The 20,797-nt window shown below is 34.2% G+C and overlaps 3 protein-coding genes across 3 annotated transcripts; 2 read left to right on the top strand and 1 right to left on the bottom strand.

Moving 5' to 3' along the window:
* LOC104738409 lies at window positions 6,456-8,335 on the bottom strand. The gene is made up of 3 exons (XM_010458588.1): window positions 8,105-8,335; window positions 7,613-7,809; window positions 6,456-7,536 (listed from the first exon to the last, which is right to left on the bottom strand). Exons 1-3 carry the CDS (start codon window positions 8,333-8,335, stop codon window positions 6,456-6,458), a joined length of 1,509 nt encoding a protein of 502 aa, XP_010456890.1.
* Window positions 9,847-11,897, top strand: LOC104737237 (flavonoid 3'-monooxygenase-like). The gene is made up of 2 exons (XM_010457366.2): window positions 9,847-10,910; window positions 11,139-11,897. Exons 1-2 carry the CDS (start codon window positions 9,978-9,980, stop codon window positions 11,760-11,762), a joined length of 1,557 nt encoding a protein of 518 aa, XP_010455668.1. The 5' UTR covers window positions 9,847-9,977; the 3' UTR covers window positions 11,763-11,897.
* On the top strand, window positions 14,987-18,925 carry LOC109125243 (flavonoid 3',5'-hydroxylase 1-like). The gene is given in 3 exon segments (XM_019235125.1): window positions 14,987-15,919; window positions 18,246-18,507; window positions 18,510-18,925. Coding segments are annotated over 3 exon segments (870 nt in total). The 5' UTR covers window positions 14,987-15,670; the 3' UTR covers window positions 18,869-18,925.

Here is a 20,797-nt window from a genome sequence, read left to right as displayed (position 1 = left end):
AGGATCATGATGTAAACTTTTTTGTTTTTTTTTTTTTTTTTTTTTTTNAACCTCCGCGAGAGGGATGGTTAAAGTTGAACACAGATGGTGATGCTCAAGGCACAACCGGGTTGGCCACAGCTGCTGGGGTGCTGCGTGATGAGACAGGAGGTTGGATATGTGGTTTCGCGGTGAACATAGGAATATGCTCGACTACTTTGGCATAGTTGTGGGGGGTATACTATGTTCTTCATACTGCTTGGGGTAAGGGAGTGTCTCGATTGGAGGTGGAGGTTGATTCTGAAGTGGTAGTCGGTTTTTTTCAGACAGGGATAAGTGTTGTGCATCCACTGTCGTTCCTGGTACGTTTGTGCCATGACTTTATATCAAGGGACTGGAGCGTCCGTATTTCACATGTGTATAGAGAAGGTAATCGTCTTGCGAATGGATTAGCTTCCTATGTTTACTCTTTATATTTAGGTTTTCATGCTCTGGCGGTAGTTCTAAGTAGTGTTGCTTCAATTTTATCAGATGATGCTCATGGTACTACACGTCCAAGACAGATTTGTATTTAATTTTATGTTATGAATAATCATGGGAGACTTTGTCTCCCATCTCCCATCAAAAAAAAAAACTTTTTTGTTTTTTTTCAATTTAGCTTTTGTCAAAATAAGTAATTTCACTTGTTTAAGAAGCATATTGTCTTATTGACACCCCTCTCAAATCTTATTGGCACCTCCCAATTTTCTTTTTAACCCCTCTCTTATAAGGTTGTTAGAGAAATTAGGCTATTGTCTTATTGACACCCCTCTCAAATCTTATTGGCACCTCCCAATTTTCTTTTTAACCCCTCTCTTATAAGGTTGTTAGAGAAATTAGGCTATGTTATTAATTAGAAATCTATTAACTGCTCTCTAACAAACATTTAATTGATTTTATTGCTAAATTTAAAGTTGATCAAAAAAATCAATGCATAAGCATAGCCTAATTTCTCTAAATTAAAGATCTAAGTCTCTTTCTCTTTCTTCGTAAATTTTTTTGGGAAAATTGGAAAAACACGTTTTTTCAAAAAATGTCTATATGTACTCTAATTTTTTAGGTTTGGTGAAATAGGTTTTATAATAATAAAAACTCAATTTTACCTTTGATTTTTAAAACAAACAAAAAAAAATACAGTAATTAATAATTAACAAAATTTAAAAAGAAAAACAAAAATAATTGAAACCTCTAATCGATTTAGAGGTTTCTACACCCCCAAAGAATTAAAACCCGAAAACTCTTTTACACTTAGCTTTCACTTTTAACAAATCGTAAACAATAAAAATTGACATCGATGGCGGCTTTGACGGACGGTGAATTATTGCCGCTTGTTCTTCCGATTAATCAACAACGGTGAGTTTCTTTTTTCATCCTTTTCTCATATGGGTGAAGTTTCGTCCTTGATTTGTCCCCCTCCTAATTTGGTTTTATCCTTGATTTCTCATCTTATTTGCTCCCATGATTTTGTTTGCTCCCATCGTTCAATATTGTTTGATTCTCTTCACATCATTTGACATTCGGCTTCATATTACAGTGTAAATCACTCTAAGATTTCTCATTGTGTATCGATTTTGGAGTTGCATGTTGATTTTCTTAATCGGTTTTGAATTCGTATTACTAAATTGAGCTATGAGAGATGAGAGCATTGAAATTGTTGCAATTTGTCTTGGTTCATCTAATTGTAGGTTAGTTTGTGTCAAGAATTTTTTCAATCCCGATAGCTTGAGTTGGTGATATGTTTTAAATTTTAAAAGTTTACATTTCTTTGGAGACATCTCCATATCCTAAGTTTTAAAAGTCTGGATTTTATGTTGTGTGAATTATTACTAGAAAAATCTGAATTTTATGTTTTGAAAGACTGAATTTTACATTTCTTCTTCATGTTCTTGTTTTCTTGTTGTGTTAACGATTACTAGACAAATGTATCCTATGATGAGGTTTCAGTTTTATCTTTAGTAGTTGATTCATCATCATGTTTGCTTTCATGGTTCTTTGATTGTGATATGTTTGTTTTTTCACATTTCAGGTGCATTTCGAAGACTAGCTTCTACATGTGTGAAAAATCAGGATCAATCGATATGATAAATGAAGGTACTTCTATATATTTTGAAAGTTAAATTAAGGCATGAATACTTGTGATTCTTGCCATGAAAGCTATTTCTATCAACTCTTATTGTTGTGCTTGATTTAATTTTTCTTAATCTATTGTTTAGGCGTTGGAAAGGAGTACCCCAAACGCCTTTTCAAATACGGTGATGAACCACAAGTGAAGCAGATAAACAATAGCTGCAGAATGTCTATCATGACAAGAATCAAGGATGCTTTGCCAACCGAGTATGAGAAACTGAAGAGTGATCCTGTGTTTGCTAATGTGTTTGCCATCTACGAGAATGGGTTAGGATACTCTGCGCGTTTGATACACAGCATTATGTCTCGGCAGTTGATCACAGATAAGAAACATGAGCTTTGGTTTGTGTTTGGAAGGAAGCCAATGAGATTTACGATGCAAGAATATTATGCAGTCACTGGACTCAAATGCAATGATTATTTCAGCTTAGATTTGAAATCTTGGAAAGAAGACAGTTGGAAGAAGGACAAAGGTTTTTGGGCTAGATTATTGAAGAGAGATTGGGAGATCACCATTAAGAGGTTGATGGATGTGCACCTAGTAGAAGCTCCCAAGTGGGAACCTGAAGACAAGCTAAGATTTGTATATGTGTGTGTCATAGCTGGTTTGGTAATGGCTAAGGACTAGAAGAAAAAGATCCCTCTCTCATACATCAAGTTGGTGATGGATCTTGATAAGTTGAGAGCTTATCCTTGGGATTTACATTCTTTTGACTATCTTGTGACCTCGATCATGGACGCAAGAAAGGATTTGAAGAAGACCAACAGTTATATCCTTAATGGCTTTTCCTTCGCACTTCAAGTATGGGTTATGGAAGCAATTCCAGTGATTGGAGAATTGTTGGGAGAAAAGATCAACAAGGAATTCACAAACGGTGCTAGATGTTCTAACTGGAAGGGAGCTGCAAAAGTGTCTTATCAAGACATTATCATCATAGAGCAATCGTTTGGACCAAAGGTTAGTAATTTATTTTCTCTATTCTTCTTTAATTGTCATGGTCTGAATATGGTTCTGTTTTTTTACTATTGCTTAACCAAAATTTTTGTTAATGTGTTTTTGGTAGGATATCGTTTATCTATACATCTCGAGGTCAGGAAATTTTGACATATTTGATGATATAGAGTTTTTTAGGCATGATGAGATCAATGATGTGGGAGTCAAAAACGTAAACGATTTGGTGCGATTTGGTTACGATTTTAGAGACCATGAGTGGGGTCATGTTGAAACTAATGATGTTGAAGAAGAGAAGATAGAGGAGGTTGTAAATGAAGATGATCATGTTGAAAAGGAAAGTGATGGAGATAATCAATTGTCTGGGTTGGAGAGTAGCGAGAAGAAGCAAATGTACATGTGGGAGCATCAAGCACGAAGAAGAGAAAGATGAAGCAGATTGATCATGGTGCAGAGAGTCGAAAAATGCAACTCCTATGTCAGCGAGCCGCAACGTCGGGCACTCATGGTTTTGATGAAGAAATGAAGTCATTCATCAAAGGTATGTTTGAAGCTTCTTTCAAGCCTTTTAAGGAAGAAATATGCCAGCGATTGAAGAAGATGGAGGAGGATGTATCAGAAGTGAAGGAGATACTATCGACTCTAGCATCAACTTCGACACAAGCCACACCACCATCCTTTAAACCAAAAGATGTGGTAAGTCAATAAATAATTTATATGCTTTGGTGTTGTGTATGTAATGATTTTGTAAAACTTACTGAATTTTATTTTTGACACAGGGGAAATCACCATCCGTTCAACCAAAGAGTTTGGTACGTAAAAAGTAACTTGGTAAAACTTGTTTTTAATTTAATGTTTAAGAAATCGGCTATGTTTTTTTTTTTTTAAACATTCGGCTATGTAAGTTATTTGAAAATATTCGGCTAATTGTAAACTTATGTATTGTAATTGTGTTGGTGAACTTATGTATTGTATTGTTAACATTAAACTTTGTTTTGATGTATATGTTTGTTAATTTTAAACTTTGATCTTTTCATTGACAGGACGACAACTTTGTTTTCGATGATTTGTTCACCAATTCGGGGTCCATAGATCTTAATGTTGACACTCAAGATTTCTTGAACACTCAAGAGTTCTTAAAGAAAACAGTGGGACATCTTTCGCAAAAACCATGTGTGCCCGACGTTGATCCTACACAAAATGCGGGAAAGAATGACGAGGATGCTGCTTTGGTTTTTGTATCCGATGTTAGATGGAGTACTTTGGAAGCATGGCAGAGGAATCTTGGGTACGTCTTGTAATTGTTTTTCCAGGGTCGATTTTATAATTGTCCAGATTTTAAATTTTTTAGCTTACAAATTACTATTTGTTTCACAGTCGCGAGCAACTTAAGTTGGGTCCATCGGTAATTAGTGTTGAATTACTTGATCGAGTCATTACTCATACCAAGTGGCTGCACAATCAAGTAAGTATAAACTTGATTTTTCTCAGCACTTAAATTGTTCATTATTTTACCATGGTTAAAATTAAAATTATCTTTTATTTGTTTGTTTTCAAGGAAATGGATGCGATGATGTATTTATTCCGAGAGAACACATCTTTAGGGCGAATGAAGTCAGACCGTGTGGGTTTTATGAATTGCATGTTCAGCCAGAGAATCAAAGTGGAGTATACCAAGTACTTGAAAACAAAGCGTGCCCACAAACGGGATAGTACACTTCTCGCTTACGCTACTGGTGAGTTTCCTACTCATGGAAAGACAGGTAAACAATGGGGTACAGATTTTGACAGGATCTACCCTCCGATTTTCGTCAACGGCAACCACTGGATTTCTATTTGCGTTAACTTCGTCTTAAGAACTATTGAAGTCTTCGAGTATGTTGGACACAAGAATAGAAGGTATGTGGAGTCATTCGCAACTTGCATCCCAAGGATTTTGAAAGAAATTAATGCAAAGGTAAATGGAAAAGCAACTCTTTTGACACAATATGAAGTCATAGACGTGAAGGTGCTGCCCGACTTGAATAAGTCACAGAGCGATTGCGGGGTCTATGCATTGAAATACATCGAGTGTCATATGCAATCTCTAAGTTTGGATTTGATAAACGATGAGAACATCAAAGAAGCGTGTTTGAAGATTGTTGTCGATATATGGGAAGCTGCACATGATCTACTATTACTTGAGCGAATGCAGAACTATGTCCCTCCAAAGTTAGAGTCTCATAGAGTCGAAATTGACTGATTTTTCATCTTTTTAGTATGTCTTTAGTTTGACACATTATATGACTTTGGTTTCAGTTTTAACTTAATATATGGTACGACTTTTGTCTTTGTCTTCGATGACTTGTTCACCAAGTCTATCAAACCAAGAAACCGACTTTTAATTTGGTTTAATACCAAACCAATTTTTTAATTTGGTTTAAGAGCTAATACCGAATTAATAACTTAACTGATTTTGTATCTTGCACCAAACCCGATCCTTTACAATGACACACATAAATCCCCAAATTTAACAAACCTAAAGTCGACCTAGTTCTCGTTCGATTGTGAGAAGAAGATGAGCAATGTATCACAAATTCGACTTGATCAACTAGTTCCCGTGCAAGAGGAAGAGTGATTGGTGTCCCAAGGAGATGTTGGTGCGGGGAAGGAATTGTAGCCCTTATATCGAAGTCTGATCCTAATCCTTATCGGAGATATTATCGTTGTGAATTTGCTGTATCAAACAAGGTAAATTGGTATTGTTACACGTTTGATTTTTTTTATTATTTTTGATTATAACAGTTGGGCTTCTTGTAGCTTAGGAACGATGATCACACCTTTAGATGGGTTGATGAGGCTTTGGTCAACGAGATAGATACACTAACTGTGAAGAATGTTGGATTTGAGAAGCATCTGAAAGAATTCAGAACAGAGAGATTGGAGTTTGAGAAACTAGTTTACGAGAAGATGGAAAAGGAGATATTTGAGAAGATAGAGGTGATCATAGTGGTGATCATAGTGGTGTTGTGCATGATCATGATTGGATGCAGCAAATTACTAGGTTGATGATGTTGTTGTTTTTTTTTTCTTGATTTTTTTAGCATATTTCCCCTTTGGACGACCTTCACCGTTTTACATGAGTTTCAGTGTTGTTGTTAACTTGGTTTGATATTCTTAAGTAAGAAACCAGAAAAAGTGAAATATTGAAATGTTGTAACCAGACTTGACTACTCAAGAGTAAACCATAGACTGGGAATGTTTTAAAAACCTACCAAAGAATAAAACATAACCATAACTATATTGGGACATCACATGTTGATCTGTTGTGTCCTTCTTTACCACAACGGCTACACTTGTGTCTCTTTGAAGATTGTGATTAATGTGACGCTCTTATCTTGTCTTCAACCGTTTCATGTCTTCGTTTTCTTTGTCTACCAGGGTGTCTTCTTGTTTCAGGTGGTAAAACTTTTGCAGCCTCAATGTGGTCAGGGACGCCCCATTCGTTCTCTGGAATACCTATTGGATTAACAGTCTCCTCATAATACTCTCTCCAACTGGTGGGGCTATACATATCATCAGCATATCGATATAGATCAGTACATATATCAAAAGCTCCTTTGATGGCGTGTCTGCAAGGGATTTTGCCCATTTGGAACTTCCCACATGAACATGTCCTTCTCTCCAAGTCAACCACAAAGTCTACCCTATTCGCTTTAACCTGTAAAATGTTTCTTCCAATCCGATAACTTTTAAAGTATTTACCTTTCCCTATTCTTCTTGAAATCTTATTCTCCACCTTAACAGTTAAAGGATCTTTCTGCTTGGCACTTAATTCTCTTTGCTCAATAAACCAGCGTGTTAACATCTCTCTGATGCTGTCTAATAAAGGGATTATTGAATACTCTCTAGGTGATCTCAAAGCTGAATTGATCGATTCTGCAGCATTTTTTGTGTTCAAGTCATATCTGTATCCATGGAAATGGCATCGAACCCATTTTTTAACCTGAGCATCCTCTAGGTACTCTCCAGTCACAGGACTGATGTTGCAAATTTCTCCAAAATGTTTTTCAAACTCAGCAACTCTATAAGCTTTCGACGCTCTTGAAACCAAATCAGCCACACCCCTTCCCTTGTGATATGTAATAACATTACCAATCAAGTGATGGATGCAAATACCATGAGTAGACAATAGATAAATTTTTTCAAGTGATTTGCTAATTGACACATGCCTATCTGATATGAAAGATAAATCTTTATCATCTCTAATAACAACCTTAATCTGCTCAAAAAACCACTCCCATGAAGAATCATTCTCAGAATCAGCAATTCCAAATGCTATTGGATACAAATTAGAGTTACCATCTACAGCTGTAGCAACTAGCATAACTCCTTTGTATTTGTTCTTCAGAAATGTTCCATCAACCACAATAACTTTCCTCATTCCCTTGTAAAATCCTCTTATTGAATGACCAAAAGAAATAAATAGATATTTGAATCTACTGTCGCAATCAACTTCTTAATTTGTAAACGTACCCGGATTCGCTTCTTGTATCATGTACAAGTACTTTGGTATTTTTACCATAACTATTCTCAGGAATTCCTCTAACTTCGTTCACTGCATACTCGCGAGACTCCCATGCCTGAGAGTAAGTTAAATCACAACCATACTCTGTACGAATAATATTAATGATATCATTCGGTTTATGCCCTTCTAATCCACCCTCATAATTCTGCATAATGAGATGTCCAATTGTTTTAGCTGAAGGTGTCCTACAAAATTTCTTCTTCTTTGAAGGAGAACAATTATGGTCCCCACAAACTTGTTGATCTTGAAATACGTAGACCCATTTAAACACTCACGACGAAGACTCCATTTGCAAATATCCTCTATGCAGCGTATACACCAGAACTTTGTATCAGATTTTGTAACCCTGTAGTCACAGTTGTACCTCATCGTATACAATTCCATTGTTGCTTGTAACACTTCTTTGCTTTTGAAATATTGACCTTTCCTTACGCTCACACCTTTGAACGACGTTCCAACACCATAACCGGCGTTTTCGTATCGTCGAATGTTTTTTTCCCTAAAACAACATTCCGTTTGGTATCATCAGTACCCACAAATAAAGCTAGGTTTTCATTCGGTCTACCATCACCATCTTCATCACTTGAAAACCATGGTTCTTTATTCAAATCCAGTTTGAATTTGCTCCCAACATCCTCAACACCACCTTTGAATGTCACACACAAATTCATTGTTTTCTTATTTTTATAGTATGAAAGAAAATTTGTGACCTGACTATTATTCATCATAACGACAGGAGGACAATCAGCAGAGAGATCTGTGGGTAAAAAACTTAGCTCCATATCAACCATATTAGGCTCTATTCCATAGGCTTCTGAAACCATAATCTTCAATTCTTCATGTGTTGTACTTGATTGCAAAGTTAGTAATCTTCCACAATTTTCTTCATCAATAATAAATCTCCACTCACGATTGTCAAACAATCTCTACACACCACTCTTAACATAGATGTGCATTGCCATCGGTCGAAAATGGTGAAAAGAAATGGGAGAAAACGGTTTTACAGACCATAAACTACTGCACTAAACAATTAGGGTTATTTTAAAAATTTCTAAAAAAGTTAGACAACAAAGTTAGACAACTTTTTTTAAATTTCGTAGAACATAATCTTAACAAACAATTACGATCTCACCTAATTATTAGATAAATATTGAGTTTCCTATTCTAAAGATTCACTTTCTATATTTAGCGATCACTAAAAGTTTCAGAGTATACAATATACTTTTTTGTAGTAGATGCCTACTAATTTTCTCAGAGATAGAGTAAAAAGAATAAAACATATTCTAACGATTTTAGAGCATAGAGCAGACCGTAGAAAGATTATACTAAAACGTTTAGAACATAGAGTAAACCGTAGAATACAAATTCTGAATTTTGTAGAATTCAGAATTTCGGGCCACTAAACTATTTAGAACAGAACTATTCCTGAATTTAGTATAACATGTACAAAATGTTAGAACACATCATCTTAAATATTCAGTACAGCAGAAAACGTTTCCTAAATTTTTTATATCAAATTTTATCCATAATAAAAACAACTTATACATTTTTTTTTTAAATTATATTACCTCTATTATTGTATATCTATTTATTTTTCTATATTTTATATTTTAAAACTTGTTAAATTTGGGTTTTTCAATTTTTATGGGTATTTTAGGTAAAAATGACAATTTTAAAAAAAAGGTATAGATGGACAAATTTTTTGAAAAAAAAATATTATGACCTCCATAATTAAGTTTTCTGGCTCCACCACTAATAGCCATCTATATATATATAGATTTATTTAAATTTGGATAAAACGCAAATCTAAAATTAGTTATAAAAATCGCATTCAAAACTTAAAACAGTATAAAACGAGAAAAAAAGTTTGACGACCGAATTTCAAAGAGACTCATCACTCATGGATATTCAGTTATTCACATCAAATAGTCGAGACAAGAAAGTAATCAAATGTCAAATGTGTTCTACTTCTATCCATTTAAATTCATCAATAATGTTATCTATCTCAAATTTTTGGAAAGTTTTCCAACCTCAACAAAATGGTCCCCTGTTACTCTGTTAGTGACGTTAGAAGCCAACGAAATTAATAGATTTTTCCCCTTTTTTCATTTTCATTTTTTAAATTGGTTTTGTTTTTCTTTAGATGAACTGATGAAGGGTCTAGAGTTGCAATATCTTCCTATTTTATAAACATTGAAAGTATCACCTATTATTGATTTATTACTATATTGAAATAATACTATCCACTTTCCTTTACTTTCTTAGATGACCTCATAGTTTCTTACCCAAAAAAACACTCTGCAAGATTCAAAAATGTCTCCGATTTCAAATCTCTTGCCCGATAACACATTTAATGTCACTCCTTACGCAATTCTCATTCTCACCGCCATCTTATCGATTCTATGGTACATCTCCAAACGCTCGCCACAACCGCCTCTACCCCCTGGACCACGAGGGCTACCTATAGTCGGGAACCTCCCGTTTCTTGACCCGGACCTTCACACCTACTTTGCTAACCTAGCTAAAAAACACGGTCCAATCTTCAAACTCAATCTTGGCTCGAAACTAACCGTCGTGGTCAACTCTCCATCGCTGGCTCGAGAGATCTTGAAAGATCAAGACATCAATTTCTCAAATCGAGATGTCCCTATCACGGGCCGAGCTGCTACATATGGTGGTATTGATATCGTTTGGTTACCATACGGCGCCGAGTGGAGACAGCTTAGAAAAATTTGCGTTCTCAAACTCCTTAGCCGCAAGACTTTGGATTCTTTCTACGAGCTCCGACGCAAAGAAGTCCGAGAAAGAACGAGATATCTATACGAGAAAGGTCAAGAAGAATCCCCCGTTAAAGTCGGAGATCAATTGTTTTTGACGATGTTGAATCTGACTATGAATATGTTATGGGGAGGGTCGGTGGAAGCAGAGGAGATGGAGAGTGTTGGAACAGAGTTTAAAGGAGTTATCACTGAGTTAACCGGGCTTTTGGGTGAGCCTAATGTTTCTGACTTTTTCCCGTGGCTAGCGAGATTCGATCTTCAAGGGCTTGTTAAAAGGATGCGTGTGTGTTCTCGAGAGCTCGATGCGGTACTCGATCGAGCCATTGAGCAGATGCAAAGGCTAAAAGGAAGAGATGATCATGATGGTGAAAGCAAAGACTTCTTGCAATATTTGATGAAGTTAAAAGACCAAGAAAGTGACTCGGAGGTTCCCATTACGGCTAACCATGTCAAAGCCGTACTCACGGTATATAATTCATTGTTTCATTTTTATAGTTTAAGGATAATGATATTGGTAGTTTGGAATCATTGATCTGCAAAAACATAATTTAATTACGAAACTATGGAATTGTCTTTTTAAAGTTATATTTGTTAGAATTTAGATCTCATTTGCAAAGTCTGTCGGTTAATTTAAGTTCCGACCATTTGTTATGAAAAGTGATTTGTTCATTAATGTTATTGTTTATGTGTGAAGGATATGGTGGTTGGGGGCACAGACACATCAACAAACACGATAGAGTTTGCAATGACTGAGCTAATGAGCAACCCGGAGTTCATAAAAAGTGCACAACAAGAGCTAGACGAAGTTGTCGGCAAAGACAATATTGTTGAAGAATCACACATCACTAGACTTCCTTACATATTAGCCATTATGAAAGAAACGCTTAGGCTTCACCCTACTCTTCCTTTGTTAGTCCCTCACCGTCCGGCTGAAACAGCCGTGGTAGGCGGCTACACTATCCCTAAAGACACTAAGATCTTCGTCAATGTTTGGTCTATTCAGAGAGACCCAAATGTCTGGGAGAACCCAACAGTGTTTCGTCCAGAAAGGTTTCTTGATAACAACACTTGTGATTTCACTGGAGCCAATTATAGCTATTTTCCGTTTGGATCTGGCCGGAGAATTTGCGCTGGTGTAGCACTCGGCGAGAGGATGGTTTTGTACACTCTCGCGACACTACTGCATTCGTTCGATTGGAAGATACCAGAAGGACAAGTGTTGGATTTAGAAGAGAAGTTTGGGATTGTCTTAAAGCTCAAGACCCCTCTTGTTGCCTTGCCCATTCCGAGGTTGTCTGATTCGAATCTTTATCTATAAATGCAAAGATTGTTACATTGGCAATGCGAAAATAAAGTTCTTACTTGTTATTTGGGGTAAAAAACAGTATAATGTATTTGAAGGGTTTTTGATAACGAAAATCAAACAATTCCGGTAAGAAAAATACCAAAGTTATTGAAAGAGTTGTTAGATATTAGGTTTCGTATCATTCGGATTTTGTTTACTCGGACTTGCATAACTTGTCTAACATGGTACGATTCTAAGATAATTATATTAATTACTAAAATAGATTATGTATAAGAAATATACTTATCGTTCTATATTAGATCATGATTAGGTGAAATAAGGACCCCTACATTTATGTGTAAACATGTAAGTTGTAACAAACAATTTGATAATATACTAAATCTATAATAAAATGTGTTATTTCATTAGAAACTTTAAATTTGTCGGAAGCTTGAACGGACAAAATATGATATATTTCATTGCAAGATTTTTTTCCTTTTTCTTTTCTTTTAGTCTTTTGATCGTCAATATAATCTAAAAACTTACAAAATTGTTTCTAAAATTTCAAAATTTTAGAGAACTTAGATTTTCCTAAACTTTTTACGGAAAACTTGATTACCAACGAACTAGTTACCAAAACGTAGTATCTTTTTGCCAAAAATATTTTCTAAAACTTCAAATGCTAATTTGTTAATGGGTTAGGGGGTGGTATTGGAGCCTAGAATTTGAAAGAATTTATTAAAAAAATAATTAATGACATAATTCATAGATTTTCTTATATTGTAAAAGATTTTCAAATCTTTCTTTGTGATTCTAACGACTATAATTTGTTTCATTTTATTAGATTTGAATAGAATTAAATATAATTGAAAATGGATAAATTTTTCTAGTTTACATCTAACGTAGAAAAGAGTAGACTAGCTTCAAACAACGTAAACAAATTGAAAATAGATAAATTCGCTCCTTCATCCTCTATCCACGAAGGCTGGGAGTTAAAAATTCAACAGAAACAAACAGTACAATAGTTTATTAGATGTAGCAATTTTATTAAATGCAAAAATTGAAAACTAAAATCTATTTATCAATGAACTTTTAAATCGTAGAATCTTTCCACATGTCTTCCGTTATAGATTGTCTTCAATTATTTGCATTTTCTCAGTCTTGCTTTTGCGTCTCGAGAAGTTTTTCTCTATCACTTTCATCTATATTGACAGAATTATTTTCATTGTTAACTGCATTACTTTTATTAGGGAAGACACCTTCGTCTGATCGACATTCTGTACGAAGAAAGTTATGCAGTCCTGCACATGCTAAGATTAATCCAAATGCTAATTAAAACATACTATTTTAGCAAATTAAGATATCGAACCAGTGTTCAATATCTAGGAGGCTAGAAAGTGGCCCTCTTAGGCAGTGCCGGTCCGACAAATATGAGTCCTCAAATGTACAAAAAAATGTGTTGGGTGTGCATGTGCACAGAATCCATTAAATTTTTGGGCTTTTTTAGTTAATATTTAGGATCCAAATTTGTTATAAAAAAAAAATTTACATGGAAAAAAGGTTCAAATTTTTTTCCTTTTTCTTTTTCCTGTCGGTCCATATTACTATTGAGGAATGAGGAGTATGGTTCTATGATTCTATCCATTTAGGTTCCTCAATTATGTTCTATCTCAAATTTTTGGAACGTTGTCCAACCTCAACAAAATGGTCCCCTGTTAGTGACGTTAGAAGCCATCGAAATTATTAGCTTTTTTCCTTTTTTTTTATTTGGAAAAATGATTGTCAACTATTTGAAGTATACGTTAACACAAAGCCACACATATAAACAATATAAATGTCTTGTTAACTATGTGAATTATTGTCATCACATAACATAGGTTATGTATACAACACCATAGACATTTTAGGTTGGCTGGAATCCAGCGTTGACCAGCATTAACCAGTATTAACCGGTGTTGACCAGTGTTGACTGACGTTGACTAGAAAATAATTATTCAAAAAAAAAAATATATTTTCTATTTTCCCTAAAAATAATATTTTTGTTTTGTTTTTATGTATTTTGATAACGAAGAGCAAAAAAGCATGTGAAGATTAATTACAGTTCATCATTGTGAGTTTTATGTTATTACATAGAAGAATCTGAAATGGTTAATTTTGGTAGAATAGTTTTCTAATTACGATTCCTACCTTTACACGCATTTGTGCACATTTATTTTTGTTTTCTTTTAATTAAAAAGAAAACATGTTTTTTTAAATTCCTACTTTTACACGATTTTACACGATTGGACATGTGACTTTTGCTTTATATGATAAAGGATGTCATTTGAAATATATCCAATACATTGCCAACTATTTATTTGATTTTACAAAATCAACTTTTATTTTTAATTATCTTCTAGATATATGTATTTCATGTAAATAAATAGAATTTTTATTATTTTATTCTTTTCTTTTTCTTATTAAAAACAAAGAAATAGTTGGCAATGTATTGGATATATTTCAAATGACATAATCTTATAAATAAGTAAAAAGATAAAAAAATATTTAAAACCCCCACTTTTGAAGATACAAAATTAAGATTTTTTAAAAAATATGTTTATATTTGTTATTTTTTTATGAAAAAATATATTACACATAAAATTTTGGTGGTATAGTTTTATTATATTATTTTTGGTATATTTTTTGTATTAACAAAATTAGTTACTAGATATACCACAAATTTTGTTTGTCATATAATTTTTTTTCTGTATATAATTTTCTTGTATTTTTTTACCGTATAACTTTTTGGTGTTATATTTTGTTTTTGTAAATTATACAAATCATTTATCTTTTTTATTTTATTTATCAAAAATATAGAAAAACAAAAAAATATTATTTCTAAGAAAAAAAAAATATTTTTTGAATATTTTTTCTGGTCAACGCCTGTCAACACCGGTTAATACTGGTCAACGTCGGTCAACGTCGGATTCTAGCCAATCTTGAATGTTTATGGTGTTATACACATAACCAATGTTTGTTTATAGATGTTCTTATGTGATGACAATAATTGGCATAGTTAACATGACATTTATATTGTTTGTATATGTGACTATGTGTTGGTGAATATTTGAAGTAACTCGCTATCATTTTTCCTTTTCATTTTCTCTTTTTTCTTCGCATTAGTTTTGTTTTTCTTTAGATGCAGGGTCTAGAGTTGCGATATCTTCCTATTTTATAAACATTGAAAGTATCACCTATATTATTATTGATTAAAGTACATCGTAAGAGAGTAAAGATAAAATAACTTTGGACGACGAAAAAGAAAATACGATGAAATAATACTTTCCTTTTCTTAGATGATCTCATAGATTCTTCCTCAAAAAACACTATGCATGATTCAAAAATGTCACCGATTTCAGATCTCTTCCCGAAAACACATTTAATCTCACTCCTTACGCAATTCTAATTCTCACCGCCATCTTATCGATTCTATGGTACATCTCCAAACGCTCGCCACAACCGCCTCTACCCCCTGGACCACGAGGGCTACCAATAGTCGGAAACCTCCCGTTTCTTGACCCGGACCTTCACACCTACTTTGCTAACCTAGCAAAAAAACACGGTCCAATCTTCAAACTCAATCTTGACTCGAAACTAACCGTCGTGGTCAACTCTCCATAGCTAGCTCGAGAGATCTTGAACGATCAAGATATCGATTTCGCAAACCGAGACGTTCCTATCACTGGCCGAGCCGCTACATATGGCGGTATTGACATCGTTTAGTCACCATACGGCGCCGTGTGGAGACAGCTTAGAAAAATTTGGTTCTCAAACTCCTTAGCCGCAAGACTTTGGACTCTTTCTACGCCCGACGCAAAGAAGTCCGAGAAAGAACGAGATATCTATACAAGAAAGGTCAAGAAAAATCCCCCATTAAAGTCGGAGATCAATTGTTTTTGACGATGTTGAATCTGACTATGAATATGTTATGGGGAGGGTCGGTGGAAGCAGAGGAGATGGAGAGTGTAGGAACAGAGTTTAAAGGAGTTATCACTGAGTTAACCGGGCTTTTGGGTGAGCCTAATGTTTCTGACTTTTTCCCGTGGCTAGCGAGATTCGATCTTCAAGGGCTTGTTAAGAGGATGCGTGTGTGTTCTCTAGAGCTCGATGCGGTTCCCATTACCGCTAACCATGTCAAAGCCGTACTCACGGTATATAATTAATTGTTTCATTTTTATAATTTAAGGATAATAGTATTGGTAGTTTGGAATCATTGATGTGCAAAAACATAATTTAATTACGAAACTCCGGAATTGTGGTTTTATAGTTATACTAGATAAGAATCCGGCCGATGTGAGAGTTTAAAGTCTTGAAAATAAAAAAAAATTTAATAAAAATATATTAAATTTTTTTGTAAGTTATATTTATAAGTTTTATTTTTACTATAATATAATTATTTATATCTATTTACAAATCTTTTATATATGTTACTATTAAAAACGTATTTTTTACACCTAAATATATTGTATGTTACAAATAGATTATTTATCACCACCTAAAAAATGTCTATATGAATACATTAAGCCAACTATTAAATGTTGTTTTTTTAGTTTCACTTTTGCATAGTTTTTTTGATTACTAAAATTATTGACTCAAAGTATACTAATTAATAATGTATCATCACAATAATGTATGACCAACCATGGAGAGAACCTTGGTTCTTCTCTCCTCCTTTATGGAGAGAACCTTGAATCCAACATCCTCCATCATGCAGAGAACCTTGGCTCCACCTTCTTCTCTTGGGAAGATAACTTTACGTCCAACCTCATCCACCTTCTTCCTTTGGGGTGATAACTTTGCGTCCAACCTCCTCCACCATAGATAGAACCTCAGCTCTGCCCTCCTCATGTGTGGAGAGAAGTTCACGTCTTTTAGCAATCTCAAAATGATTTGCTCCGGCAATCAAATAAACTAAAGACCATTTTCTAACGTCACAAAATCTTTTGATAGTAACTAATGTTAAAATTCCAATGTATTCCTCGAAGTGCCTTTGACACACCATGATGTAGCATTTGTCTCTAGAACGCCCCGACAGCCACCTTGCTTAGTGATCCCCATGTCCATTCCCAGTCCATGGGCCACCTTCCTCAATGGACCCCACATCTACTCCTGGCCCACCCATATCTTACGGCTGGTTTGTAACATCTGGGAGGTTTTAAATACTTGTTTACCAATCCTATAAATTACCATATGATATTTCTCTGTGTTTTGTCTTCACTCGCACAGCTCCGACAATCACTTCTCGAAAGGTCACTCATCCTGAAACTACTCCAGCTCAAGGACGCTTAACTCTGGAGTTCTCTCAGGACCCTTGATCGAAAAGATAAGTGCACTTTAGTGACATAGGTGGCCAAATCAATTATTTTAAACATATCCGCAAAACAGGGTGTCACAGTCTCCAAACTCCTATGGATCTATCAACAACAATTTATGTTTTTCTAATCTATTTATCTATGTTTGTTGTAAGCTTATGTTTGATTAGCCTACTTTATCTAACCATTAGGTTGATGTGCTTCTACTCCTTATCTCTCTTTGGGACTAAATGAATGGTAACAATTATGTTTGCACAAAAAAGGTCTATGACCAACCAATCAAGGTTGAAAAAATTAGAAGAAAATAAACTTGACATAAATATAGAAATAATTGAAAATTATAAACACGATAATATATGAATACCAAATAATTCAAAGGTGAAAAGATAAATTAAATAAAACAATCTAAAAATACTACATTAAATTTTAAATACAGTATTAGAAAAACAAGAAACATATATTTTTTTTTTGTCAACATATTAATCTTACCTATTACAAACTGAAAAATGAGAAAGTAGGAAAAAAATTATGTTTAAAAAATAAGAAAATTTATTTTTCTATTAAAAACATTTTACCAATAGAACAAAGTTGAAAGCAATATTTTTCAATAAATTGTTTTGTTAGATGAAAAATATGAGACGATCTATGTTTATATAGAAGTGAATATTTATAAAAATTTAGAATTAACAATTAACTGTATATTTTCCTTAATCCCATTTCTTTTTTTTGTAGAATTAATAACTTAATATTATAAATAAATAAATAATGATATAATTTCATATTTTATTAAATATATATATGTATATATATAATCTCCTTATAATTATTTTAAAAAAACTTTTAAATTTTGTAATTTTTATAATTTTATGATAATTATCTTTTTATAATATTAATATTGTTTGAAACAAAAAAAATTATTTTTTGTAGTAATCTCAAATCTCTCCTATTATTAAAAATATTAACTTTACACCTATCAAAATCTCAGATTGATATAAACTTGACACATGTCAAAATCTTGTTGATGACTAACTTTTAAAACCCAATTTTATATAATAACATTTGTTAAAATTTAGATGTCGTTTGCAAAGTCTGTCGGTGAATTTAAATTCCGACCATTTGTTATGAAAAGTGATTTGTTCATTAATGTTATTGTTTATGTGTGAAAGATATGGTGGTTGGTGGCACAGACACATCAACAAACACGATAGAGTTTGCAATGGCTGAGCTAATGAGCAACCCGGAGTTCATAAAAAGGGCACAACAAGAGCTAGACGAAGTTGTCGACAAAGACAATATTGTTGAAGAATCACACATCACTAGACTTCCTTACATATTAGCCATTATGAAAGAAACGCTTAGGCTTCACCCTACTCTTCCTTTGTTAGTCCCTCACCGTCCGGCTGAAACAGCCTTGGTAGGCGGCTACACTATCCTAAAGACACTAAGATCTTCGTCAATGTTTGGTCTATTCAGAGAGACCCAAATGTCTGGGAGAACCCAACAGTGTTTCGTCCAGAAAGGTTTCTTGATAACAACACTTGTGATTTCACTGGAGCCAATTATAGCTATTTTCCGTTTGGATCTGGCCGGAGAATTTGCGCCGGTGTAGCACTCGGCGAGAGGATGGTTTTGTACACTCTCGCGACACTACTGCATTCGTTCGATTGGAAGATACCAGAAGGACAAGTGTTGGATTTAGAAGAGAAGTTTGGGATTGTCTTAAAGCTCAAGACCCCTCTTGTTGCCTTGCCCATTCCGAGGTTGTCCGATTCGGATCTTTATCTATAAATGCGAAGATTGTTACATTTGGCAATGCGAAAATAAAGTTAGGAAGATTTACTCAGATGTTATACATTTTAGATAATATTAGCAGAATCCACAAAAAAAAGATTTTATTACTAGAAAATTTCGTGTAATTTCAAAATATCCACTATGCTCTTGTTTTATGTTACCGGAAAAAACGTAATTACAAAAATGTTATTGTCACGTCAGACGCCACGTCAGAAATCGCTGACGTGTATTAAATAACTCAGCCATAACGCGTTACAGAGGTAATGACGGCTGAGTTATAGGTATGTTGTGGCTGATTTATGGAAAAAAATATTTGAGTAAGAGCGGACGGCTGACTTAGAGCATAACTCAGCCTAGTGTTATGGCTGGCTTATTAAAAACTAGCTGAGTTATGCTTTAACTCAGCCGTCCTTACGGCTGAGTTTTCACCCGATGGTTGAGTTGTCAAAATTTTGGCTGAGTTATCACTACGACACGACTGAATTAACGTTTTTTGGGTGGCTGAGTTATGAAAAACGGCTGACTTATGAGATGTAGTTACGACTGAGTTATAGTTAAAAACTATAACTCAGTCGTGATAGGCTGACTTATCGTACAACTCGGCCATTTCACGGCTGACTTAGTAGCAAAAGATTAATTACTAGAATATTATTCAGTTACGACTGACTTATTAAATGATACGGCTGAGTTACATATTTTCAATTGATGAAGCGGCTGAATTTGGCTGTCATTTTTTTGCTTTTTAATTACTGTAATGTTATTCATGTTGTGACTGAGTTATAATTTGTTTGATGACTGAGTTTTATTTAGGATCGGTTATAATTTGTTTGATGGCTGACTTGCCACGTCAGACGCATCATCCATGTCAGCATTCCATCTCATCATCTTTCTTCTCCGGAAATATGAAATATCGTTCCTTCGAATCTTGTTCTTACATGGTTTTTACCTTCTTTTTCACCTTGTTCTTCTACTTCTTCTTCACTTTCTTCTTCACCTTCTTCTTCACCTTGTTCTTCATTTTCTTTCATGAATCCAGTTCCGGTACTAGTTGTTTTCGGTAATTGGGTAAAGAAACAGAGATATGTATTTAACACCGACGATAGAGGGTGTATAGTTGTGCAGATAGATGGAGGCACAACACACAACAAGCTTGTGGAGCTTGTTCTTGAAGACTACAGATTGGACGCGTTTAGCCATGAGCTAAATGCATGCTCTCGATGTAAACAAGTTGGGCACAATGCGAAAACTTGTCCGATGCAGTACTATTGTAATACATTTGTTTTATTTTGTGCAGTAACTCAGGCGTCAAGCATTATAACTCAGCCGTCATATTAATCGACGAGACCTTTCGTTTCCTGCTTTCAGATTATTCCTTGTGATAACTCAGCTACAAAGCATTATAACTCAGCCGTCATATGAATCGACGAGACCTTTCATTTTCCCGTAAATACTAGAACTCAGCCGTTAAGTAATATAAATCAACTGTTTGGTTTCATATTATTTCTTGTGATAACTCAGCCACAAAACATTATAACTCAGCCGTCATATGAATCGACGAGATTTTTCGTCTTCTCGTAAAAACTATAACTCAGCCGTTAAGTTTTTTTTCCGGGTTGTGACGTTGAAAATCGAAAATAATGTGTATTTTAATTTGCTGATATGTATTTTTATTTTATTTTTTTAATCAAAATCGAAAAACTAAATTATAATTATATCCAGGGTACTAAACATTTGAGCAATTTTTAGAAGATTGTTATATATGAGTAATAAACAAACTTTTGGATAATATTTGAGTATTTTTTTCGTTATTACTTGTTATTTGGGGTTAAAAACAGTATAATGTATTTGAAAGGTTCTTGATAACGAAAATCAAACAATTCCGGTAAGAAAAATACCAAAGTTAGCCGACAAAAAAAAAAAAAAAAA

Source organism: Camelina sativa, chromosome 13, assembly GCF_000633955.1.
Source record: "Camelina sativa cultivar DH55 chromosome 13, Cs, whole genome shotgun sequence".
In the NCBI taxonomy this organism is placed as follows: domain Eukaryota; kingdom Viridiplantae; phylum Streptophyta; class Magnoliopsida; order Brassicales; family Brassicaceae; genus Camelina; species Camelina sativa.
This window is presented reverse-complemented; position numbering and strand designations above follow the sequence as displayed.

Excerpts from the sequence above, each read along its gene's own strand:
- LOC104738409 (XM_010458588.1), bottom strand. The coding sequence starts at position 8,335 with ATGAATTTGTGTGTGACATTCAAAGGTGGTGTTGAGGATGTTGGGAGC. Across the intron at positions 7,810-8,104 it reads TGTTGGAACGTCGTTCAAAG|AATTATGAGGGTGGATTAGA; the intron begins GTGTGAGCGTAA and ends CTCATTATGCAG. Across the intron at positions 7,537-7,612 it reads GATACAAGAAGCGAATCCGG|AGGATTTTACAAGGGAATGA; the intron begins GTACGTTTACAA and ends TCATTCAATAAG.
- LOC104737237 (XM_010457366.2), top strand. The coding sequence starts at position 9,978 with ATGTCTCCGATTTCAAATCTCTTGCCCGATAACACATTTAATGTCACT. Across the intron at positions 10,911-11,138 it reads ATGTCAAAGCCGTACTCACG|GATATGGTGGTTGGGGGCAC; the intron begins GTATATAATTCA and ends TTATGTGTGAAG.